Source organism: Squalius cephalus (assembly GCF_949319135.1).
Source record: "Squalius cephalus genome assembly, chromosome: 10".
Lineage (NCBI taxonomy): Eukaryota > Metazoa > Chordata > Actinopteri > Cypriniformes > Leuciscidae > Squalius > Squalius cephalus.
This window is the reverse complement of record NC_137131.1, coordinates 19576536-19603467: the sequence shown is the minus strand read 5'-3', so window position 1 is coordinate 19603467 and position 26932 is coordinate 19576536. Positions and strand designations below refer to the sequence as shown.

Below are 26932 nucleotides of genomic sequence, written 5' to 3'. Positions count from 1 at the left end.
AACAATTATTTATTTAAATTAATGTAATCAATATCTACAAGTAATATCCTTTCAAAGTGTACAACATGTGCTTTTGTGGCCTTGCCCTAATAGCTAGCAATTAGCAAATTAGCTTGAATTTGTCAAACCTGTTACTGTCAGGCCTGTTACTTTTGTATAGTAACGGGTATAGTAACAGGTTTTGACATGTGGGGTAACAGGGATGACATAGATTAGGTGTCACCTTAGCCACACTGTTTTTAAAGTTTATCTGTGTAAATTGCTAACATTTTTAAAGGTCATCCTGGGTGTTTTATTGAGCCAATGCCTATATCATTCAGAGTTGGTATTGCTGGTGCATCTGCATCTGGTTACCTTATTGCCTTTTGGTAAAATGTTGGCTCCTTTTATGTGTTGGTTGTTGTTGTTGTTTGGTTTTAATACTTCCAGTTGGTTTTAACATGTTAATGACCAGGAAAAGATGATTAGTCTCAATAAAACAATTTTTTTCCATAACTCATTGTCAATTCATCCATGTAAGTGTGATTACAAACAATAGCAGTAAGGTGACTGCAGACCCTCGCCCCAATCTTGTAATGTTCAAGAAAGTGAAACCAAATGTTAGCATCTGTTTTCAGATGATCATAGAAAGACCAAGATCTGATTATCTTCCTTGCCTAATAATTGAACCAGATCAGTATATTTTAAGTTCTGTGAGGGGACATACTCACATAGACAAACAGATGGACGCATGGGTCTAATTACTCTAATTACAATACCCTTAAATCTTTAGATCTCTTAGAAATGTAATGTGCTTCACTAATACAACTATGTCAAGTAACACAATTTAAAAAGGTAAAACTTTACAAAATTATGTAAACAAATATGTGCAGTGTACGCTGAAGAATGTGTGTCCTGTCATCCCTGTTACTCTGGTCATTCCTGTTACTATGATGTCAATCCTGTTACTGTCATTAATTTCATAAAAAAATATAAAAATTATATTTGAAATGGCCTTCCAAGTTTTTCCATTGTAACCCTATCTATATTGTATTTTTGACAAAGCCCTTCTTTTAATATCTCTCTTGTAAAAATATATATTTTTCTTAATTGACATGTGGTCACCCTCCAAAATTTGTATGTTCTTGGTCATCTGAATGACAAATATAAGATTGAAAAAAAAAATCTAAATTTTTAAACAATTCCAGTGAAAAGAGGGACTAAAATACTGCTCATATATGTGAAAACTATAACATATTTTTAATTAAAACTATAGTATATAGTAACGCATGTGTCTGTAACAGGCATGACAAAAATATCAAAACATGAGGTAGATAAATAGTCATAAAATAAAAAATTACATAGCCTGAGATGGCACAATACGATTTCTTGATATTTTATGCTGTCTTCATTTAATGGATATTTAAAAAAAATTGTTTAAACTTATTTTATATTTTAATTTTTCAAAGTTGAAAAGGCACTGATTTCGTGGAATGACCCAGCTCTCTCCGCGGAAGCTTTGCGTTTAAAGATCTAAAACACTTCAACTCAGATCAATATTTCATGTCTAATTATTTACTTGTGTAGCAAGTAGCCGTGTAATAAGCGGGATAATGTACATCCAGCTGGTTGTTATCTCAGAATAAACCCCTGACAGGGTGATGAGGACCCCGGCGTGAAGATTATATAAGGTACAGTAAATGTCAAATTTTCTAAAGGAGAAAAAAAAAAAATTCTCAACTAATGCTGTAAACTATACAGGGAGTCAGTTGGTACTACATTATTATAATATTGAAGGTTAAAATTAACTGATTTGTATACAAACACAAATTACACATTTAAAGTCCCCCTGTAGTCAATAATTGTATCCCTTAAAACACATCTTTGATCACCAAAATGACATATTTAAAGGTTTTTTTTTCCTGTGAAAAAAAAATTCTTCAAGCCTTAAAATAGCTTGAATGTAACTCTACACCCTTGCCTCATTTAGTATATGTGGTTCTATGAATATGCAAATTAACCCCTCCTCCACTCACTTACACCAGCTCAGAGACTTGGTTTGATTGGTTACAAGGTAGTTTGTGACATCAGAAACACCAGTGATTTCAAACCACGTTTGAGACCGTCTTTGGTTCAATGCAGTTTTAAGGAGAAAATACTCAGCAATGGTGTTGACTTATGAATTTGCACATGGTTTGTTTTACAGCATATTAAAAACACCAAATAGACAAACAATTTTGTTTATGTGATTTTCACCACAGGGGGACTTTGGTGGCTGTCATAAAAACTGGACAGATTTATTCAAACATAGATTAAATATTGATTAAAGATTAAATGTAATAAGGTGCATACATTTAGCAAAATGCTCCTCTCTAGAGTTTATTTTTGTAGCTGACTAACATGTTTATGGTCACTGAATGGCTTTTCTGAGTTAAATATAACATTATTATTATAAATAATAATAATAATAATAATAACATAACATTTAATAATCAAAACAAACAACAAAGGACAATTCTTTGATTCATAAAATATCCTAATCACTATTTGGATTAAATATCTTAACATTTTTAATTAAATATATCTAAATACTTAGTGTGTGAAGTACTTACGGCCTCTCTTCTGCGGCGTTCCTGCTCTCTCCTGCGGGCCATCTCTCGTTCTCGGTCTACAGAGCTCTGCGGAAGAGAGCAGGGCTCAGGTGCTTTGGGGGGATCCAAGATGGCTGCCATCAGAGGCAGCTCTGCTGACTCCACTTCTGGCTTTGAAGGCTGGCAGTCTAGCTTAGTCTTTTGGAGCTGCTGCGTCAGACTAGAAATCATTAAAAGGAAACACTGTCAGCTAGTTCAGCGAGAACAGTCGTACAATAATCAAATGTGGGCTATGGGGATACGAGTGTAAATTAATAATAGAAAAGAAATTTTGAATGCATTATGCATGCTCGCTAGGTTTTGAAACAGAGCCATGGGAAGCTGTGGTCAGCTGGAATCATGTCTCCATCCAGCCAGGCAGAGATTGAAACTCCTCCAAATTATAATTTACATAACACAACTTTATACACTGCGTTGCCTGAAAACTAAAAATCCGTTTATACCTGCTTTTGTCTGTGCCGCTCTTCTCTCGACCAGCCTCCAGCTGCAGTTTACGAGCTCTCTCTCGTTCCTCTTTTTCGATGGCAACTTTGCGAAACTGCTGGAAACTTTCCTTTGACGATTTGATGGGGCAAGGAGTTTGAGTAGCCATCTTACCCAGGCTTGTCCAGGAGTCGGCATGCTTTAGGACAATATCCTTAAACGCATATGAATAGGTCCAGGTTATCAGAGAGAACTAAAGGTTGAGGGCATATTTTGCTTGGTACCCCATGTAAAGCAGCTATACCTTTTTAGGCAGGGAGGATTTGGCATCTTGAATAGACTTGCATAGTTCACTGGAATCGTGTTTCGCTCCTAGAAAATGTGACAATAACTAATTTCAAGAAACCATTGAGCAAAAGGAAAAGAGAAAGACTCCGGAGGAAAACGGCAGAGGAAATGCTGACCGTGCATTTTGTGCAGCTGAACAGAGTGCTCTTCCAGTGTCTCAGGGCTGCTCTGCTCATCCCTCACATTTGTTAATGGACTCTCGTGCAGAGGTGACAACAATGTACATTGCTGCAGAGAGAAAGATAGTACAAAAAGTCATTTGTGTTTGAACATGATTTTTCAGTAGAACCACACCATACCATGAGTGTATATTAGTACTGTTTGTTGTTTTATTTTGGGATCTGATCCGCATTTGAACCCAGAAATGGAGACGCCAAACTTAACCAGATTGTTCTAATGAGAATAGGGAAGTCCAAACCACAGCTATGCACCTTATTTTGCAACTGTGAATGTGTGAGATTATATTAGTGGCTATACTAGGCAAATATATAGAATAATAAAATGTAGTAAATGGTAAAACTATTTGCTACAAACCAGTGTGTTTATTAGGGCTGGGAGAAAAAAACGATTCACCTAGCTATCGCGATTTTTTTTTTACGATTCTAAAATCGATTTTTTTATTCCAGAATCGATATTAATTCAAATTCAATTGCTTTATTTTTGTCCTTGCTTGTAGATGAGGTTTAGCCACTTTCATTTCAACAGAGGATAAAATGTGTTGAGTCATGTAATATCCCAAGTGGACGCGTGGAAGAGACGTGAGACTGAAAAGCCCTTGCGCTACTCATGCTGAGAGAGATAAGACAATAGAGCTGCACGATTCATCTTTAAAAAACTGTGATCTCGATTCAAACACCCACGCGATCTTTCAATTCGTCCGTCTATTAAACTTTGACAAAATCATATCGCAACATTAAAAGCTGTGCTGGTGCTGCCGCTGACCCGGAGAGAGTTGTCATGAAACAGCTTCACAAACAGTCTTTTCAATCTCATAGTATCATTATTTCTGTGATGCAATAGTTAAAATGATCATAGAAGTACTTGGATAAAAGTTTAAAGTTCAAATATGAACACTGATGTCTACGATAGTGATCAAAATCAGCTTTTGATAGAAACTTGGTGCTTAAAAATAACGCATTTATCGATTACATTGTTTGGCCATTGTCATGTATTCAAGAGAATGTAGTATTGTATGATGCTTCTGAATTAAAAGTCAGAAAGATGTGATGATTTGTTTTTGTAAATATGACTCATCTTATACATCATGTACAGTCGGTATAAGTGTGTGATTTAACTTTTCCCAATGGTCTAGTGTTAAAATAAATTGCAATATAGAATCACAATACTTGTAGAATCGCAATTCTTCTTTTTTTTTTTTTATAAAAATTGCAATACATATCGTATCGGCACCCAAGTATCATGATAGTATCAAATCGGGAGATAGGTGTAGCGCCCCAGCCCTAGTGTTTATAATTATGACAATACATCAAAATTAACGGTTCGGTTCGATACGATACGATACAGTGGTGTCACGGTTCGGTACGTTTTCGATACAGCAAAAAGAAAGAAATGATTTTTAAAAAGGTGCATAAGGTGATTTTTAGGCGCACAAGCAGAACATTTAGGGGCACACCTTAAATCAACCTGCATGCATGCAGTTATTCAGATTTTCCCCCATTTTGACTGTATTACTGACAAATGCCTTGGTAATAAATGGACTTAAATTATATAGATTACAATGTGCAGTTTTATTTTAAGTTTGCAAGGTTCTAGTTTAACATTTGAGGGCAGCATTTTTATTCATAATGTCTAAATAATAATTGCGCATGTGCGGGGGGCAGGGCGTGTCCGTCATGAAAATTAATATTTTATGGCATTTATGAAAATGAATGTTGACAAATAAAAATATGACATGAAAACATGTCTATGAAAACATGAACGTATGAATAGAAAAAAAACTGCTAGATTATGATGCATCAATGTTATCGAAAAAGAAATGAATCTAAAAGGAATAGCTGCTTGAGGTAAAGCTGAAGAGTAAAAGCTCTCCAGTAAACTGAAGCCCGTTCTATGACACATCCTATGGGATTAATAATCAGATAACCTAGATACATAACATTAACTGTAATATTACGTAATATTGTGCATCTGCACAAAAGGACGCGAATGCACGTGAACTTTTTTTTACAGTCTATGGTTTGTAAAGGAAACTCTAGATGGGAAACTTCTCTTAACAGCGCGCTGATACACGGACAACTAAAGCACAGAGAATTTTCAACATTCTATCACAATCCTGTACTCATTATAATGCTGAATATGGCATGTATATTGACACTGCACATCTTGCACTTAATTTTTATTTTTCATGATAGAAAGTGATTACAGTCATCACTGTGCGTTTTCAAAGCCATAACGAGAAACAACTTTAAATAAAACATAGGTTTACTGTTAAAAAAAATTAGAACAAAATAACACTGCTGCATTATTAATATCAATGATTTTTGCCCATCAAGCCCATCTAAAAGGAATATGACCACCTCAAATAAAGAAATAACCTGATCATAGTCAATGTCGGACATTCCATTTAAGCTGAAACTGTTGAGTGAATGAATGGTCGGTAAAATGCCGCGATTTTCTAGCTGGTTATTAAACTCAACCGAACGCTTCTTATTTGAGATTAATCAGATATAGACAACATACAAGTAATCTTACAACTTACATTTGCAACAAAAGACGCGAATGCGCACATGAACTTGCCCTTGCTAGATGTTGTGGACAGCGCATTAAAAAACGAAAGCACAGAGAATTTACAACATTCTATAACCATCGTGTTCTTATTATAATGTTATTCATATGATAGATTGGCGCTGCACATCTTGCACTTAAAGTGATTCCAGGCATCACTGCAGTGCGTTTTTCAAATCCAGTTTTACTTTATTTCGCCAGTCTGGAAGGCATGCTGTCTAACGCTAACAAATCAGACCTCAGGAACCGCCCCAAATGCCGCAATAACCAATCAGAAAAAGAGAGATTTTTTTTTTCTCTTTAGGGCAAATGGAGCTGATTTGTGGACTTAAGGTCTAACTAGTTCATTCATGGCACAATGTTTCTGCTGTTTTATCTAATAGAGATCTATGGTTAATAACGGAGAAATTTGAATCCTTCTAAATCTCACAGCGAGGTTATTACTTCTGTGGCGAATTCAAATGCTTTCTTTACTGGATTTCTTAGCACTGTGTTGCAACAGTGTCGCTTGATCAAGATCGGCTCGCGCTGCACTGATATTGGTCCAAAATGATAAACGATCCGTGAAGCACACGAGTAGCACAGTTTTGTTCCACTTTCATTACGTTTGCCATTTGATGTTGGACAATGTTATGGTGGTCGCTCCAGCACGACGGCTAACAAAATTTTGGTCGGTAGGAAAAATATACGACAGGTCTATACGTGTATCGTTACACCCCTAATCAAAATAATACAAGAATTACCAGTTTGCAATTACAAGCAGCATAAAAATATATTTTTCTACAGCTAAATATAACTGAAAGCGTATGCCACCAGAAGCCTCGCACATTCAAGTTACAAATGGCTGCACCCACTCTTACGTAACAAATGAAGTGGATAATGATAACAACAGAGTAATGATATCGCTGGAATCACGTTTAGAATAACATTTTCTCAGCTGTTGATAATAACATTGACAGCTAATCAGAATACACACTGACCCAAAAGAGCTTGAGCGTCTTTTGGCGTGGATGCTAATATAGGGCTCTGGATGAGCACCGCCCATTTAGACAGGTGGACTTCTCCTAACTGACACAGTGACCAACCACATTTTTTATTGTTAAGTCATATTTAGTGGTAGGTATCCCACAAATAGATAAAATGATAGACAATGCTGCACCATTATTTGAGCTACCACTGTTGCACAACAGTCAAAGAAATATTCTACAGGCTTTAAATGTAGTCAGAATTCCTATGCAACCCTCCAAAAGCAGTAAGACTGGACGGTTTCTTTTGATTCCTATGCAACCCTCCAAAAGCAGTAAGACTGGACGGTTTCTTTTGATTAACACCTGGGCACGCAGACTGCAGATTTTTATTAGCTCTCGACAGAAACAAAGCCTCAGTCTTTAAAGTCTCCGCCGTTGACTGTGGGATACAACAAGGATCAATGCTTTGACCACTTCTTTTCTCAGCTACACCAATGTAAGAATTGAGAAATTAGGAGATGCCGGACAGTCTGGTTGAAGAGCGACCAGACCCTGAGAGAACAAAGGACCTCTCTGGAAATTAACATTTGAACTAGCCCTCGTGCACTATCGAGATGAAAGTCTCACCTCCGAGTCATCCTAATCTACATTTCTTTCCCCCTTCTCTCATGCTCAGATCATCTGAATTCACCCAAGAAAATGTATAGTTTAATGTGAATGATTAACATTGAGTATTATACATATTTAGTATCATTTGAAATGTCTCATTGCGACTGGTACAAATGTCTCATTTCCAAATAAGTCAAATAAAAGGTAATATGGTTTTTAAGAGTTTAGGGATAACTGACACACAAAGGAAGGTGGTCTCCTGGCAAATGTTCTCTTACCCCCCCAAAAGGTGTAACTTCTGAATGCAAATTTCCATTGTTAAAAGATGTTTCCAAGTGAAAGAGGTCCTGCCTATATAAAATGAAATGCAGCAGGGGATTCGGGGCCTTTCTGTATCTCAGATTAGCCCGTGAGGCTGAGAGTGAGACCTCTCAGCCTCATGCATTTCTTAATGTTGGGTTGCATCTCTTCTCTTTATTCCAGAGCATTTGATGTTTTGTATCGATTATCTTTGAATTGATTATGAAATTGGCATGATACATTTACCTGACATAATAAATTGTTACATTTGATTATTCTAACTGACTTTGACATTATTTTCATTAAAGAGTTAAAAGGAAGTCAAACATTCGCTCACAATCAATGATCCACAGGTATCATTAAAACCTTTTCATTTATGGAGTCAGATGAAATAACAAGAGAATACATATTCAAATGTATTGCATTTAATCAAAAAATACTTTGCCTCGAGAAAAGGACAGTAACACGTAAAGACCTTCTGCGCTTTATGTTTAGCAGAATGGCTGCCAAAACACATATACAGCACAACTCAATATTTTCAGAGGTGCTGACAACAAGGATATAAAACTGAGCCAGAAATGGCCTTTATCTTGCTCAACAGGTAAGATATATAGCAGTGGTTCTCAACCTTTTTTGGGCCAGCGCCCCCTATCCAATATCCAGGTCCCTGACCACCCCCAAACTAATGAGCGAGCAGGAACTAGTAAGAGTTAACAAGTGAAATAAGAACAAAATTGTCATTTATTAATACAATCGAAGTATCGAACTATACTCCACAGCGATTAATCCAAAAAACAAGCTATAAACTGCATTGGCATAGCAATACCAGTGTTTCTCACAGGACTTTTGGTAAATCTGTGGTGGGTGGACCTCGGGCCTTTTAGGGGGGTTCGGGGGCATGCCCCCCGTAAGAAAATTTTGTACATTTTAATGTCATCATTCATCTGGTGCACTTTGAGAGTTCAAAAGCTCCAACCCATATTCAGTGTGCAAATTAAACAAAGAAAAATTCAAACCTCTTTTAGTTACAGTGTCTGTCTACATTACACTACTACATGTATTCTTTCACGTGCGTGCACACACAATGACATCACACTCTGTGCATGTTTTACAAAATAATATAACATATACATAGTCCTAACACTTTTTATATAAAGTGTTTATTACAAATAAATTACTAAATGCTTAAAATTAATACACGTATATTAACAAAAATTTGCGTTATACATTTAAACTCGTGAACGCCCCCCATTAACATCTGAATGCCCCCCTTTCAAAAATCTTGCTTCCAACACCCCCCGTTGTTCGCTGAACGCCCCCGTTGAGAACCACTAATATGTAGCAATCTTTTTTTTTTTATGTCAGTGTTGCCTTTATGTTATTTATTGGAAACAGTTTTCAAGAAGTCAAAACAGTGGAGGGCAGTTAAATGCTCAAAAATAAAAAAATAAAACAAAAATTCCCTCATATCCTTTTAAGAGTTGTTACAAGAAGGGTACAAGTTGACTTGTGATAACATTTACTCTGATAAAATGTTTGCCGGTAACCACATACGCCACAAGTCATAAATCGAGCTGAGCCAAAGCCCAATTTACATAATTACCACCAAAAGTTGCGTAGCGTACCTTTAAGAAAGTATTTACAACAAACCACTATATTTTAAAAGCCCCTTTTCCTTTAATGACAATAACCACTTCATTTAACTAAATGAATGAGATAAACTGTACAAAATAGTGTCTCTTCATATGGATATGTTCAGCAGAAAGAGAATTACCTCGAACAGAGAGCTGGAGGTAGGCTGGGATCCTGTGACAGGCATGGCTGCAGGAGGTGAGGTCAGTGGTGACAGAAGAGGAGGGATGCCTGCAAGATTGAGAAGGAGAGATAAACAGAGAGAGATGGGAGTTTGCCTTGAATGGTATCCTGTTTTATACGTACATTCAAGCGGAGACAGCAATGACATGCAGATTGGGAGAGAAAAACTAAATCGATGACAAGACTCAGCGACAAACCACCAGTTAAAGACGAACATACAATGCTAACCTACAATGGAAGGGGAAAGTTGCAGATGCACATCGTTAACATAGCGAGGGAAGAGAGAGTGAGGGACGGAGATCGGCGGGAGTCGAGTCGACACATCAAGCGACCTCTTACCTTCCTGCTCAGACTTATGTGGAGGCTTCTCTGCAGCAGAAGGTGATGGGGGGCCAACCTGAGATACCTGCAGGTCAAGGGGACTGAGCGTGGGACTACAGGGGAACAACGGGTCTGAAAGTAGTGTGGCGGGTGGCTGTGGGGTGATTGAAATGTGGGAAATTTTGGGTGGGGTGGTTGTGTCGTCTTTACAGGGGGAGGTGGCGGAAGTGTTATGTAAAGGGCTGAGAGCCTGGTCTGGAGGTGGGCTGAGCGGTATGGGGGCCGTGCAGGCTTTACGAGGTAGTGGGGCAGCTTTGCCACTAGGTCTGGATGGCTGAGGAGGCAGCCGGCTGTGTAACGCTGTTGTGGAAGCAGAGGGATGGACAGAAAGGTGTTAAACTGATAAATCAAAGTTGCAGATATTCATCTGGTCTCCAAATGTAATTTTAGATTTAGATGAGGCATTAAAAACAAGAAACCGTTTTCATTTTTGGAGGTCATTTCATTCTTTTTGTGCAATGTGGCCACAGAAAACACATTAAGATGAACTGAAGTGTGAACAAAGGCAGTGAGCCTAACCTGGGAATGCTGTGATGGTGTCCTCGGCAGGATGATTTGCTTGCTGTGACACAAGCAGGTCTTTGGAGTCTGCCTCTGAGACTAGTGACACTAGGCGAGACTGGCACGTCACGATTGAGGCAGAAAAAGAGTCCTTTACCTCAGCAACGGCCTGCCGCATTGCCTGTTTGGGGAGGGGGACAATGGGGCAATATTTCACTCAGGAAAAATCTGGCCCTACATGAAGTGAAATGCTCCATGTGCCATCATCAATGAGTGGGAGTAGGCCATTTAATAATGGTTGTGGACTCTTATTGGCTTGTGTGTTTTTTTTTTTTACCTTGTTTTTATTTTTGTTGGCATGACCAGGGGCTTTGCTTTGCTTCCTCTTAGCTTTCTTTTCTGTAAGACACGCACAATGCACACTGAGGTCATTTCACTTCAGTCGTGGCTGAGGGAAAGGCCAACCCCATCCCATGGGCATTTTACCCATAGTTTGTTTGAGCTCCACTAATAAAAAATAAACTGTATGCATATTAAGTGCTATAAGTGTCAATCACTGAAATAATAATAATAATAATAATAATAATAATAATAATAATAATAACAAATAAAAATAATAATAATAATAATAATAAACAAGTTTAATTTCAAGTGGTTGAAATTTGGGTATTTTCAAGTAAAATGTGCACAATGTGTGAAAAGTGTTTCGTGACGGGAGCAATGTGGAAAAAAAAAAAGTGAAATGACAAAAGGGGAAGAAATCACAACACTAATCTTAATATACAACAGTTGTCTACAAAAAGCGTTTTATTTAAATCTCTGGGTGTCGAACACCAAGCTCAATGGTTAAGCTTTATACCCGTTTAGGTAAGTAAAATGCACACATCTACAAAATATACAATAGATTTAAAACAGGACAAGTGGTTGCTTATGACAAGCTTGTTTTGGTCCTAGCTTCCATGTTCCAACTATAGTTTACAATCCAAGTACCTCAACATACAACATATTGACGTATGCTTTTACAATCTATTGTAGATTATCATTACATATACATCTCTGCATAACCTATCACACAAGTACAAAAGGTGAAATTACAAAGCAATGGAATCACATAATAATGAATGAGTGCAGCAGTTTAAAACAGACCAGCAGTAACTCTTAGCCGGGACAATAGCACAAACTACTGTGCCCTCAGCTATGTTTGATGAAGGTCCAAATTGAAAACTGGCCTTTCTTCTAAGTGTTTTTAACCAAAATACTAAATCAACTTCAGGAAAACGCCACACTAAGATCCAACTGGTCTCAAGCTTAAACTACAGCACCAACATAAATAAGTGATTGTGATGAAAACAAGAACAAAATATCGAACACAGGAAAACAACAAATAAATAATAGCACCCAAATAAATAAACAACTGAAAGAGTGAGGGACCCCTTACGTGACTAATAATTTTATCATTATTTGGAGCCAAAAGTGCACAATTTTATTACAAAAAAAAAAAAAAAAAAGAGATGGGACAAGTAGTGAAAAAAAGGAACAAACACCAATTTAAAAAAAAAAAAATTGAGTAGAGAGAGAGAGAAAAAAAAAACCGGTTTAACGTTTCATGTACTTGAACTTTGTTGTCCAGTAGTGAAATAAATTGAAGAGTTTATAACACTGGGGATGTCCAAGTAAGCTTTACAATTTTTGGTTTGTTTTCTGCATCAGTGGCCAGATAGATAGCAGGGAGCACAGACTGGCCTGAGAGACAGTGAGTGAATAAAAGGGTTGGTGGGAAGGTGTGAAGCAGCTAACCTGAATCAGAGTCACAGCTATCAGAGGAGCTAGAGTCACTACTACTGCTGTCAGAGCTGGACGAGCTGCTGCTGCTTTCACTCAGACGAGACGGACGGGTCGTGTCTTTAAACTCACCTTCTGTTTCAACTGCACAGAGAAAGAGAAAAATACATGTTTATATTTGCATTTATACAATTACATTTTTATTAAATAATATATATCTATTTTTTTTAAATATACTCACTTTTGGCCTTTTTATTGGAGTTTGGTTCTCCAGTTGTGTGCTGCAGCTCTTTATCCATTTCCTTGATTTTAGACTTCTTTTGTGACTTAGTTTCTAAAAATGTAAACAGATTACCCATAAATTTAAGCTAAACTTTTTCCCTTTACACACATAAATTTGTATTTCTTGAAGTCTGTTTTACAGTGTTTTTTTTATGTACGACCAAATTAAAAATGAAGAGCATGAGGCACTGCTGCTCTACAAAATTGTAAAACAAGGTTGCCTGTAACCTTGTATTTTCAAATAATGAGAAGGAAAATAAATAAATAAATAAATACAATTATCTAGCACATGTGCCTGTTTTGTACAGAAAAATAGCCCTTGTTGTGCAAAGTCAGGATACATGGAGGCCAAAACACTGTTCAACAAAGATTTCTTGATTTTTTTTCCTATAAGGATGACTTTTTTTTTTTTTTTTTGCATTACTCTGAACGTATATTTTATATTTGCATGCGTTTAGTCATATCACACGTGGTGTGAACAGGCTTTTAGTACTACTTCTCACATCATTTCATTTACATAGATTTCCATAAAATATGTCCCAGCATAAAAAGCTGTTAATAATGACTGAATATTACTCACTGTCTGTTTCTTTCGGTTTCTTCCGAAGGCAAGTTACAACATAGCACTCAAGAGCTCGAAGAGTTGAAGGTTTAAGAGTCTCAAAGTCGATCTCGATCTCCTCAGGGTCTGTGTCCCTGAGCAGGGGTTCTCGAGCCTTGATGATGTTCACTACTTTGCCAAGCTTGTCCCCAGGAAGCTTGTTAATGTCTAGACTCAGTTGCCGTTTCTCCTCGTAAGACATGGGTACAGTGTTCATCTCTTCTTCGGAGTCACATGCTCTACTCTCCTTCCGCCTGAGAAGAGAGTTGAAATTATTTCTCTGCGAATATTGTGCCAGAGTAAAAAAAATAAAAAAATAATTCCATTCATTATTTCTAGTGTGGAAACAGCCAGGAAAGATGTGCGCACTAACACACACACAAATAAAACTTATTCTTACCCTGATGACTTGCTGCTGTTTGACCTTTTCTGTATTTTTGCAGATTTCTTCGTTTCTTCAACTTTTCGCTTACTGGACTCTCTCTCTTTCTTCCTTTTCTTCTTGGACTTTTCCCTTTTCTTTGGCTTCAAGAGAGGTGTTTGGGTCAGTAACTGCAGCTGCTCTCGTACTGCTTTCAGCTGAGGAACAAAAAACAGAAATGGCATAAAGAATAAATTCGCCCAATCTATAGTTCAAAACCCTACAACTCTCACTGCCTACAGTACAAAAGCATCCAAACCATCATGAAACTTCATAACGGACAGATTTTGAATGCTCACATTGGCATATAAGACTAAATTTCAACAGGGTTTGACATTAACAGCACAATAGCTATGCTAACAGCACAAAACTGTAATAAGCATAATAATACACGCGTATATGCACGATATCACGATTTTAGATTGCTCACGATCTGCCTCTGTAGAATGATACGAACAGGGCACAGCTCTCTTCAGGGCAGTTCTTTGCCATCACAAACATTTATTAGTTTATTATTTGCATGTGTTTTAAAGCCCTGCCAGGAAAACCTTCAAATGACTTTACTTGCACACTGTTCTGTAATGGTTCAACGGATCATAAAACTTACGATTCGTATCATATTATGGTTTTTGAGTCAAGGATCGGATAATTTTCCAGATCAGCAAGAAAAAAAAAAAAAATTGACAGGGGTGGGGGCACACACTTTTAGTATTTCGATACCACAGCAAAAACTACTAGCCTAAATAATAAAGTTCAAACATTATTAAAGTCAAGTGAACAGTCAGTAAAACAACAACAACAAATACACTAATTACAAGCACAGACAAATACAATATAATAAAGTTACAAATAAAGTAAGGTCTAACTGCAGTATTCAGGTACAGAAATGTAATAATTGGACCAGAGTGTAAAATAACACTATAGTGTTCACTGTATGAATGAGATATAAATTAATGTTTGTTAAAGCTGTGTTTTTTGTTCGATAAACAAATGACAGGTAACAATGCATGAGTGCCGAAGTTCTCTTTTCCCTCTTCTTGTGCTGAAATGCTTGAATGTGTCAAATGGCAGCATAAAACACATGTAAATGATATACTTTGACTATATGATGGTTAAACTTTGCAATTAATCCGTGAATCACATGCATGCCTAACTGTGGCGCCGGGCCGTTCGATCCGTTTAACCCATACTGTTTTCTGAGCACAACACCTGAAGCTTGTGAAAGTACTGAACTGAGTTATATTTCACGTCTTATTGCGCTTAAACTGTCAAATACACACAATGTTTACATAAACACAGTCGGCTGGGTCTAGAGCTGCACGATTCCAGATCATTTAAAAATGATGATTTTTTGCTTCAAACAGACCTCTTTAAGACTTAGATTATGTTAACAGGATTCTTAACATAACACACACACATTTTTTTTTAAGTTTAATTAATCTGAATATTTTTTTTTAATATAATTCAGTGACACCCATCAATACTTTACTTGTTTCATTACTGGATGAATCAGCATTTTTGAAAGAATCTCTTTAATGATTCAATGACAAATACATTTAAGTCACTTGTCGGTTGTCGCCACCTGGTGGTGTAACGATTTAATCGATACAGTAGATACTTTCAAAAAGTGATGCTCTATTTTGATCACTTTTGAGAGCAAATGAAAAAGAGAAAAATCACTCATTGCCCTTGACTGAATAGCTTTAGCTTTAATAAGAATAAATGTATAATTTATACAGTTTATGCAGTTATATTTTTACATTAGCAGTCAAGCAAGAAATGAAGAAAAATCTACTGTTAAATAGATTTACTGTAGCTGAAAAGAAGTAAAGCTGTTTCATTTGTATCTTGTATTTTACTTATTATTTGTAATTTGTATCTTTGATCTCATTTTCAGTAACAAAGATAAAATAATGAAATAATATTAAGTGAAATAAGATTTTGACCCACCCTTACTTTGGCCTAAATAGTCTGTCATTGTTTTTTCTTCTATATTTTAACTTATAAGGATAAATATTAGCTTTACATGAAAGCTTACGCTTGCTATTGAGTCTGGGATGCGGATCCGTCTCTCATCTCGGTGCACCTCGATGTCGAACAAAGAAAAGAAGAGAGGAATATATTTAGCATTTAACAGCAGCGGTGGTGATGATGAGGTGAGCGCCCTAAACGCGTGGCAGCTGGGCGGCGATCAAATGGACAGGACACCGCTGTCAAGAGCGGAGATAGTCACTCAGCAAATAATGCCAGTTTTTTTCTTTTTCTTACCTTGGTTGTTTTGTCATAAGTTATGCTGCCATATTACTCCATTAATTGACACTTTAAATATATTTCCAGGCTTATGAAATCCACAAACACTGCCCCAATGTTTTCATTGCCTGTTTGATCAGCCCTTTATTCTAACGGTCTTTCTACGTAGCAGTTTATAAGACAGCTGACATTTTAGAAGTTTATTTCCTTTGTCGGCAAGAGCTACTTGTGTCAGAGATAGACTTTCTAGTAGTCAATAAAGAAGGAAATGGAATTAAGTACAATGGCGAATCCATCATAGCGGAGAAAATCACAGTTTTAAATCAGTTTAGAAATCTATTTCCTGATTTGTTAATCTGCGTTTAAAATTAAGTGGTGCAACAACTCGACCCAGATCAACAAATCCTTGATTAGCTCTAAACTTTGCTTAATTTAATCCTAATAGGTGCAAACCACCCTTAAAAATCAACATGAAAAATATATATACAGGTATATATATTAGGGGTGCAACGGTACAGATAGCCCACGGTACGGTCCGTACCTCGGTTTTTGGGCCACGGTCTCGGTTCGGTTTCGGTACATGTTTTGTGCAGAAAGAGACTGCTATTTCATCCCAAAAATATGTTTTATTTTTCTTATGAGCATAAACAGAAATGTCACAGAGGAAGAACATCAATGTATGGAATAAATTAACACTCTAGTCTGTACTGAACAACACTAAGTAATACAACCTCTTCAACTATCACTTATATGAAATACAAAATGTAAACAAACACACTTCAAAATATTCAAGTGGATCCCAATTCCAAACCTTGATAACTGGTATATGAAGTGATCAATGTGAAAGAAAAAGTGCACTTTTACCTTTAACAAACATAAATTAGCTTGTGCTTTGAATAAAAAAAAAGCAGAGCAAAATAATATAATAAAAAAATACTGCATTCAGGATACAAAGTGCAATGTTATTTACTCATCCACTATTGAGAGATTCTTGTGCAAAAAGATGAGTCTATCAACACTGTCTGGTGCAAGGCGAGACCGGTTGGCACTAACGATGTCCCCAGCAGTGGAGAAAATTCTCAACTTTTCAGAATGCCGCAAGCGCACCGTAGGTCACGTGACAAGAACCAACCAGAGCGCAGCTGATGGTTGCTTTAGCAACGACAGACGCCTCCGGAGCGCAACCGCCCTAGCGCTTTGGAAAAAGGAGAACGCGGCACGCCTAGCGTTTTCTACGCGTTTTTAGGCGCGATATGTGAACGGCGCCTAAAGCAAAAACTAAAAGGATCAGCGCGAACTCAATGGCAAAACCGAAGTCCCGCGGGACACGAGGGTAGATTGTCCCGTGCAGGGCTGACCGAACGGTCCGGGATTTTACCATGTACCGTTGCATCCCTAATATATATCAGGTGGAAGATTGTGGATCGTGATCCTGCATGATAAAACAAACAATTTATGATTTTTTTTTTTTTGCCAAATCGTCCACTCCTATAGACCTTATGTAGCCCCGCCCCTTTTCAGCACTGCGCTCGTTGTCTTTTGACTTCCGGTCTGTATTTTCACAGCGATTCTGCGTGTTTATTAATGAACGGCTCGTTTTAAAATCTTCCCGGTCGACTGGCATTTGTTAAGTTATCTGCTTTAAACATTACAATCCTCATGATAACTTTTGTTAACTTTATATTAAGTAAATCCACTTCAAAAGCTAATTACTCCTGGACAGCAATGCCATAGAAATATACAGAGCGACCGCAAAAACTGAAGTTAAAAGACAATATTCTAAAGATGGCGGCGCCCTCGTTTCTCTGGCGCATAAAGGTCTATACACAAGTAAAAATTGATCCTGTAATTCCGTAGACTTATTTGTGAAGACTTTTCACTTTAGAGTGTACAGTATAAACATTCATAAACACCTCTTTCACTTCTTGGCGAAGAACATCTGGAATGGCTTTCGCTACCAAGGATGCATTCAACACTGCCATAGAATTTGTTGGAGGCAGCGTAATGTTGATACAAACCTTTTGCAAGAGTCGCCACATCGGGACGTGCCAATGACAAACTGTGTTGGAACAGCAAATGTATGCATGAAAGGACTCAAATGTCTACATGCAAGTCTTACCTGTTCCTCCAGGTTGACGAGCCTCTGCGCTCTCTCCTCTTCATCCTCCTCTGCGTCTGAGGAGTCTTCTGATGGAGACGATGATTCGCTGTCACTGCTCTCAGAGCTGGACGGACTGTGTGCTCTCTCCTTCTTTACTCTGTTCTGACTCGAGGTTGCGGCTGCATTCCTCGGCTCGTCAGGAATCTTAGAGAAGCGAAACTCAAAAACATCCTGAAAAAACAAAAAACAAAAAGACCAACATTCAGCCTGTGAGGAAAACCTTATTTTCTACAGATATTGCATTTCTAAAAGGAAACAGGAAGATAAGACAACCAATGGTTTTGAAGAATGATCAAACCACCAAAAGACACACCTGGAGTTTCCTTGCCATTCCCACAACCTCATGGCCTGGTGGATTGTATTTATAACAGTTTGAGAACATGAGCCGCATATCTGCTGCAAATTGCAATGCATCCATGTACTCACGGCTTTCCATCTTTTTCTGTAAAAAAAAAAAAAAAAAGCCAATTACAAAGCACAATAATAGTGAGCAAAGATTTTCCAGTTATATTAACACAATAGTGGTACTCACTTTTATGGTACTCATATCCATGGGTTGGTGAATGATTTCATGATAATCATCAAGGCCCAGTGACTTAGCATCCACAGGCTTATAAAAGGGCCAGGCATAAGCGGAATGCTTTTTGGCAAACATCTCTTTTAGGATGGCACAGCAGTATTTGAGTCTCTCAGAGAGTTTGGTCCTTCTGCCCACTTGATGCTGTGGTGGTGATTCAGGAAGGTCTTTACAGGGAGGTTTGATGGGTCGGCCACTGCCTCGCCTGGAGAATAACTTCAGGACTTTTGGTTCGGTTACACAAGGGGATGACTCACAGCTGGTGATGGAAGAGGCAGTAGGGGTTGTAGTGTCCGCTTTTCTTTTCACGCCATTTTTCAACTGAAAGAAAATGAGACCATTGATTTAGATAGATGTGGCTTACGGTTAAAACAACTAATGCTCAAATATTTTCTCCTAATATCCCACCTTTAGCATACTATTTCCATAATTGTCACACACCAAGTGACTTAGATGAAAGCTACTTTGTTGTATCTCTCCTGAGTCAAAGAGGCATAACTACACCATTTAATCCTTGCCAAACATTAGGTCTCATGTACTAATAAATATGTGGATCATTCATATTTATATATGCAGGACAACTTTCACAAATTTCTGCCTAGTTAGTTATTTGATGCTATAAAAATGGGAATGTGACGTCATGATTGACAGCTTCTCTAAACAAAGTAGTCACTAAGGTACCAATCGTAAGGTACTCGGGAGGAGACTGTATATACGTCCATAACTGTTTATTTCACACTGACATAATGAGTTGTTCTGCAGTAAACTGTACTAATGGTTTCTTCGAGAGTAAGGGCGGGACCTTGATATGGCGGCTCCACTTCATGCTCAGTACTGCGCAGACTCGGGTCCCGCGTTCACTACTGTGCAGAATCAGGTCCCAAACCTGCACAAGATGTCAGCGCCATATTAGCACTTTTCACCAATGGAAGAGAGTGAGGCTTTTAACATCCTTCTGCGTACCGCCTCACTGCAGGTCACACCTTTTTCCATAATTAAGGGACACTATTTGCCCCCTTAAATTGATTTTTCCAGTGCATTTTTTACCTTTACAAATACCTTTATAAAATAAATGCTTTCAATATAAAAAATAAAAATAAATGTTCAATAGATAAAATATGCAATAATGGTAAAAAACGAAGTGATGCTTTTAAATATTAAATTAAAACCGCCAGTAGGTGGTGGCAAGTCACTGACATGTCTTTATGAGGGAGTCAGTCATTCATTCATAACGAAGCATGTACAGGCGTATTTATGAATTAATCCCTGACTCTCACGATTTGTTCAAAGCCGCGGATTCGTTCACAAACACGTCTGTGTGCTGTAGTGGCTTTCGTTGGAGCTATTATTTTGTTTAAAAATGAACATCACTTAATATTGATACCTTTCGTTTGTTGAACTTTTGTATAAAATCCATGTCATGTCAATGTCACCGTGTGGATATTCGTATAATGTTATCAACATTAAACACAGGAACTCACACAGGGTATGTTTTTGTATCGAATAGAGTTTGAATCTTAAATAAATTTCTGCAGTCTGTGTCTATATTTGTTCTTCATGCTAGTAAGTGCTAAATCCCCACTTTCACAAAGGTACATTGTCGAGAACGGCAGTATGGCTCAATTTGCCAAGGCAGCATAATCTGCACGCAACCCATCATATTCACGCTGCTTGTGTGAATGCAATCAGTTTTGACCCGCAAAAGATGAGGTAATTTGATCGGATGTCATGTATTTACGTCATTTTACAGTACTGACATAATCAGTCTTGCTCATCCTGATTTAAAATCCTAAATATCAAACAGGTTTGATATGATCAAGGCGGGCCCGATTTGTGTAAGGGCAGATCGTGAGGTGCAAGATTCGTTCTGTGAATACCTCACATTTACAGATAATATGCGCCGAACATCGGAACCGATTGAGGTCCTCGACAAGATTTTTTCTCAGATTCTCGGGAGGGGAAAATCAGGGTTAAATTGGCCTAAAACTCATGTAGTATGAGTCAGGCATTAGAAGCTGCTAAATGTATTCAGGCAACACACTTACTTTTTTCTTATTCCTGTCTATGTTGCAGGTATGCATTAGTCTGCATTTACACTACAACACGTAATGCACATCAATGCTTAATTTGACATCGGCTTGTCAGATGTTTTATGCAGTCTTCGGTTAACACTGTCAGTCATAGCAATTTCAGGAGAGACTCGCGGAACAATTTAGCATAATTGCACGCAAAGAGTTCTCCCTTTATAGCACGACTGACTGAGCTCACTCACGCGAAAACTACTATTTACATCATGTCTACGCTTTGGTGTAATTATGAGAGGATTTGCGAGCATGTAGAATGTAGTCAGTGAACTCGAGTTAACCAAAAACTCCTTCAGAGAGGATTGACTTAGCTACAGTAAACAATTGGCCATTGTTTTCAACAGAGATGCCTGTGATTGGCTACAATCATCAACACTGCAAAAACATGTTGAAAATAGAAACCCTTGCCTTTGTGCCAGACACAAATATGCACAGAAGCGTTTGAAAGCAGTTGTACACACAGAAACATAACCCCATACCCATTTTAAAAACTCATCGGATCTGCACGAATCACATATGACCTATTTTGGATACAAAACTGGCAATTGCAACAAAAGGTGACAAGTTTGCATCCCTGTCTGAAGGAGGAGTGTCTTTAGAGAGCGTTCTGAAGGGAGGGTGGGATCTTATGCTTTCAGAGCTAGCTAGCTAACTATTTCTAGCCTGTCCAGCAGCCCAGACCCAGTGCGTTGTGATTGGCCAAACGCCTCAAGCGTGTGTAGGAAAAGTAACACCCCTTACCATAATCGAGAGCTTCAGCTTCCATGGCTTTAAGCAGTTGTAAAAACACATTAATAATGTTGTCGGTTTTCTGAAAATGGTTTTCATCGTATTCTGAAAATGCAGATGATTCAAGCCAATCAATTGGAACTTGAGCAGAACATTTCACAGTGGTATGTAGTCTGTGTATAGCTGGTGTTGTACTCTCCCAGGTTCAGGGAGAGGTCCTCAGAAAGAAAAAAAAAGCACTTGTAATGCAAACTTTTGGGATGTACTGCTCAGGAACAGCTTTATAAATAAATCTTAACCTATGAATCCTAATTTCATTTCATTTAATTTTTTGGAAGGCCAAAGTAAGTGGTTTTGCTTTAGCATCCAAACACAGTGTCTCTGCGACATGACGACAAATCACAGAAACATCGCTTTCTTGCTTTGTGTATGCCTTTGGGTGGGCATAATGCTAATCTTTCACATTGTGACAGATGTATGAGGAAGTAATATCTGGACTTTGACCAAGGTGTTTTAGGCAGGTTTGGAGCAGAGTTTTTAGATAAAATAATAATTTTAAAAAAATCCCTTTGTGGGAGACTATGAGCTTTGTAATTGCAGATCTTGTACATGCGAAAACAGATACATTGCACATTAAGAGAAAAGAAAAACATTAAAAAGCATCATATGACACCATCAATGAATTGGGAATATTCTAAATGAGCAACCTCATGCATCATGCAAAGTACTAAGCCCAATAGGCTTCCTGCGGTAGTCTGTTACACAGAGTTCGGCCATAACAGATTAAAGTGACTTGGTCACCACGGTACTGTTGTTTAGCTTTTTTATAGAAATAAAAACCATTTACTTCAGTTGGACAATGGATGCTACAATTATAAAAGGCTCTGCTCAAAACAGCACAAGCTGCAGAGTCGTAGCACAGTGCAGCAGGAGTCAGATTTCACTTATGTGACAAGATCAAGGGGGAGATGACTCAAAAGAGGATGGCGGATGATTTGGTGGACAAATATCTTATTTACATCTTATCTTGTAAATCGTATAGTCAGTAAAGCTGCTCCCTATGCACAGAGACCATGTGATCACAAATTCTAAAGCGAAAGTGAAAAGCATCCTCCCCCCACCCGTTGTTGTCGGTAACGGCAGTTTATTTACCAGTCTGAAAATTTCTTCAGTGACATCCCTAATGCCCAAGGTTGGTAATTTGCATAAAACACACCAAATGAGACCAAATATTCTTAATTATTTGCATTTTATCATATAGTTTGAGAAATTCAGGAAGTAATAGAATGTTTTTATCAAATCACTGTAATTACAAGGCTTACAAAGAGTAACAATGCCTTGAGTTCGAGGAGTTCACTTGGTAAGGACACTTATGATACTGATAAGACATGACATGTTAAAAGTGCAGGTGGTTTGGAACTGACTTTGGCTGTTAGCTGTGCAGACAAGGGAGCAGAGGGAATTGTGTGTAGAGCATCTGGAGGGATGACAGTCACTGTTTGCTGGAAAACAACCTCAGACACAGGAGACTGCGGCCTCATCTTTAACCCTGCAGAAACATGCAAAGGTAAATTTAGTTTCCACTGTCAACTGCCAAACACAACGCAAAAACCTGACATTTTTAGTAATTTGGCATTAATCTATTTAAATAGAAAAATCTTAGGGTAAGAATACCTGTTGTAGACTTCCTTCCCCCTTTTAGAGGAGCTTTAGTTGTCAGAGCAGAGATCTCAAACTCATCCTGAGGCATCTGTGCCACCTTCTCCAAAAAATACTTCTCAAGGTCTTGAGCCATCTTAACAATATCATCTCCTGGCTGGAATCACACAAATACACAAAATGTCTGAGACCAAATGTCGAAAATCAAATCTTCAACAACAAGACCAAGGTCCTCACCCGATTGTACACGTAACAGTTTGTGAACATGGTGTTGAAGTCTTCTACACACTCCATTGCCTTCCAGTAGTAATTGTTCTCAAGACGCTTTCTAATGGTAGTCAAGTCCATTGGGTTCTTGATGATTGCATAATAATCCTAAATTAAATATAAATACCATTTTAAAGCATGTTACTAAAGATTAGCACATACAAACTGTAATCAGTAAAATAGCTATATATATATATATATATATATATATATATATATATATATATATATATATATATATATATATATATATTTTTTTTAGTAAAAGTAGTTAAAAAAAGGGGGGGGGGGGGGTGAGCACTGTGAGACTTACTGGCAAATTGAGTCTGACTGCATCCACAGGCTGTCTGAAAGGCCAGGAGAAGTGGTGTCTCCACAGGGACTTAATCACCACTTTTTCTAGATACTGCAACTGATTGGTGAGGCGTCCAGGCTTTTTGGGGTTCTTGAACTGGGGGGGAGGGGGGTTCCCATTCATGGTGAAATTCTGTGGGGGTCTCGCAGCAGACATCGCCAGAACTGATCCAGGGAGAGGTGACCAGTATTGAAAGGGTTTTTGCAGCTACGCCTAGGCAGCTCAGCGAGCATTACACATCCACTGTCTGTGCCACTGTAAACAGGGAGAGCAGTGTCAACATACTCATGGTATTCTGCACTGCTGTTTATAATCTCTAGGCAAATCAGAACAAGCCTATTTGAATCACACAAATCCTATTGACAAGTATAAAAGTCAATGTAATAGCTTTGAAAATGTCTAGTTAATCAAATACTGCACTGGAGTCCAGGGCTCAGGACTATTGCAGGTTAACTGTGGTATGCACTGCCCTCTATTGCCTAATTAACAAATATTACAATGCCTTTTAGCTCCACTACACATCAAGTCATCTTTTTAAGTTGAAGTACAAGATCAGTCTTACTCCACCCAAAATAACTTAAACACATATCCATACATAAACTTGAGTTAAAATGCAGTAAATCGAACATGCTGACCATTTTTTCTCCCATAAGCGAAGATTATCCAGCACATAAAAAAATAAATTAATAATGTATTTATATATATATATATATCTATCTATCAGTGCTGTTTAGCTAATGTGACATTTATTAAAAACTAAACTTCAAACTTTTTAGAAATGTAAATAAATAAAAAACCTCAGAAATGTATATTACTGCAACATTTTTCCAAGGCAAATAGTACAAAAAGCTAGTAGTAATACAAATGTATCCCAAATTAATTTTCACTTCACTTACGAACTTAAAATACTCTTCAAGACTTAAGTTACCCATTAGTGAACCGATAAATGAAACACCTTCAGACTCTTACTTTTACAGTGAAAAACATGTGCTTAAAGTCACAGAATTATTTTAATAGTCTCTGAGCAAGCTTTATTCAGCTCAACTGCAGAGGTTAGCCTTCATCACACTTACCCCAAACTAAAAGGTCATCGTCCCGCTCAGTAAAATAATATTTTGATTTCTCATACTCAAAAACAAGTTACATTGATCATTATGTGTACTTTATTTAGATAAAAGAAAAAGTGGGGGAAAAATCATTGTACATGAAACCTAAGGACTTACAAATATATTTATACAAGAAAAGCAATAAAATTAAAAAAAAAAGTAAATGGCATTTTATTTTATTGTAAGCTATATAAAACATTTAGATTCACATTGGTTTGCTTATGATTGGGAAGGGAGACGCATTTCTGTTTCTGGAGGGGAGGGAAGAGAAGGAAAGGTTGTCCATTGGAAGGAAAAATGATTGTTTCGTGATTATTTTCAAACAAATTTGACAATTAACGTTAGTCTATACAAATATAGCGACGTTGTGACAATTTGTATGTGCATTGTGGTCAAGAGCATGCCAACTGAACAAATTTGAGAGTGCACACATGAGAATAACATTCATCTATTCAGGCCAGAAAGAGACTTAATAGGTTAACAAAATTGTTCAGCAATATAATATTGAACTGAACATAGCTCCCTATTCTCAGAGAGTGAAATATGCAGTGTGTTGTGTTTATATGCAAAATGTTGTTTGTTCCTTTACTCAATCCAGGGACATGCGTTACATAAACCCGATGACCTTCTTATGGATGACGCAATAACAACTCTTCCGGCTCAATACGAATGCCACAGAAGTGTCGCATCTGCTTAAATGATAAATATTAGAAACTTACACAAGCATATAACACAATTTAGGTAATAAAGACACATGTTTACATTAATTCCCCGATAACCGAGTCATCAAGCCTCGAGCTACAAAATGGCGCCTGGCTAGCTTTAGCACGGCTAGCCACACATTACCCCGCCCCGTCAGATGCTGACATTGAGTTCAGTTAACAGTCCCTCCCCTAACCATTCCGCTAGCTAAATGAAGCTAGTTCAACTTGGACCCAAAATTTTACCTTTCCGTCTCGGACACAACAAAGAAAGTTTAAACTGCCGAACTGAGACAGACGCTGCAGTGCAGGAGGAGCTCTGCTGGAAAACTTCACCAATCGAAGAATCTTGTTGATGCTTTGCGCCCGAAAAAAACTCTTAGAAAACGACTGAAAGATTTTTGAGCTTAGTTTTCAACGCCAACAGAACAAATTAACATCATATATATTTGAAATAACTCTGTTTCTTTGAAAGGTTAGTCATCAATGGCGGATGTCTCTCACGGCAACCGCCTGGTATTTATACCCTCCTGCTGAAAGCGCCCAATCCCATTGGACAAGACCCCTCACGTGCTCTCTTCTTCCCCCTCGCGCCTCTAACACCGAGAAAATATTCCTTTAAAATGTATCTCACGGAAACCTCACTCTGTTTTATACCCGAAATAACTCCGAAACGCTGTTTTACAGTTGATCACGTTTATTTTTACGACGACGAACGAACTCCAGTAAGAAACAGACACGTACGTCAGAATATTTTTTTTTTAAAGTGCGACATAACTGGTCTCCGGACATCACATGACCATTCTAGAACATTCTGTCGATTTCTATAACTCAATTCCCCTTTTAATGTCTGTTAAATGGTTACATTGTGGCTCTTTTCCGTAGCTTTGGTTGTCAGCTTCTGGCGACTGTCGGACATCGGTCATCTCTGCAGCATGAAAATCTCACAAAGAGAACTATAATGATATGATAGAGCAAGAGCACTGAGCAATGCTGAGGGGAGGCGAACACGAGCTAATGCGCATGCGTACTTTCTTGACAGCGATTGGCTTCTCAATTGACGCTGTCCTTGTCTTTTGTGTAATAATAATCAGACATTATCAAGTGTTAAGTTTTTTTCCCTTTTCTGCTGTTTTAACGATCGTACATAAAGTTTTGTTAATCTTATTTAAATGCCACAAAACTTGGAGCAAGATAATCTCCGTACATTATACCAGTGGCATAATTATTATTATTA

General features: G+C 37.7%; 1 protein-coding gene across 3 annotated transcripts in view; it reads right to left on the bottom strand.

Annotated features, from left to right (window-relative positions):
* brdt (bromodomain, testis-specific) overlaps positions 1–26720 on the bottom strand; it is a 28767-nt gene extending 2047 nt beyond the window's left edge. The window contains exons 1-20 of one of the 3 annotated variants that reach the window (XM_079883191.1): positions 26561–26720; positions 23847–24143; positions 23504–23641; positions 23282–23423; positions 23032–23156; positions 18750–19115; positions 18531–18659; positions 18176–18388; positions 13786–13964; positions 13365–13639; positions 12744–12836; positions 12518–12646; positions 11058–11119; positions 10739–10901; positions 10178–10519; positions 9798–9886; positions 3518–3629; positions 3358–3425; positions 3074–3267; positions 2592–2790 (exon numbers count right to left, since the gene is read on the bottom strand). In XM_079883191.1, the coding sequence (XP_079739317.1) occupies positions 2592–2790; positions 3074–3267; positions 3358–3425; positions 3518–3629; positions 9798–9886; positions 10178–10519; positions 10739–10901; positions 11058–11119; positions 12518–12646; positions 12744–12836; positions 13365–13639; positions 13786–13964; positions 18176–18388; positions 18531–18659; positions 18750–19115; positions 23032–23156; positions 23282–23423; positions 23504–23641; positions 23847–24044 (3216 nt within the window). In that variant the 5' untranslated portion in view covers positions 24045–24143; positions 26561–26720. Of the gene's footprint in view, positions 1–2591; positions 2791–3073; positions 3268–3357; positions 3426–3517; positions 3630–9797; positions 9887–10177; positions 10520–10738; positions 10902–11057; positions 11120–12517; positions 12647–12743; positions 12837–13364; positions 13640–13785; positions 13965–18175; positions 18389–18530; positions 18660–18749; positions 19116–23031; positions 23157–23281; positions 23424–23503; positions 23642–23846; positions 24144–25941; positions 26466–26560 lie in introns of those variants that run through there. The other 2 variants (XM_079883190.1, XM_079883192.1) reach the window with 2 other exon arrangements.
* Positions 26721–26932: the final 212 nt, after the last annotated feature.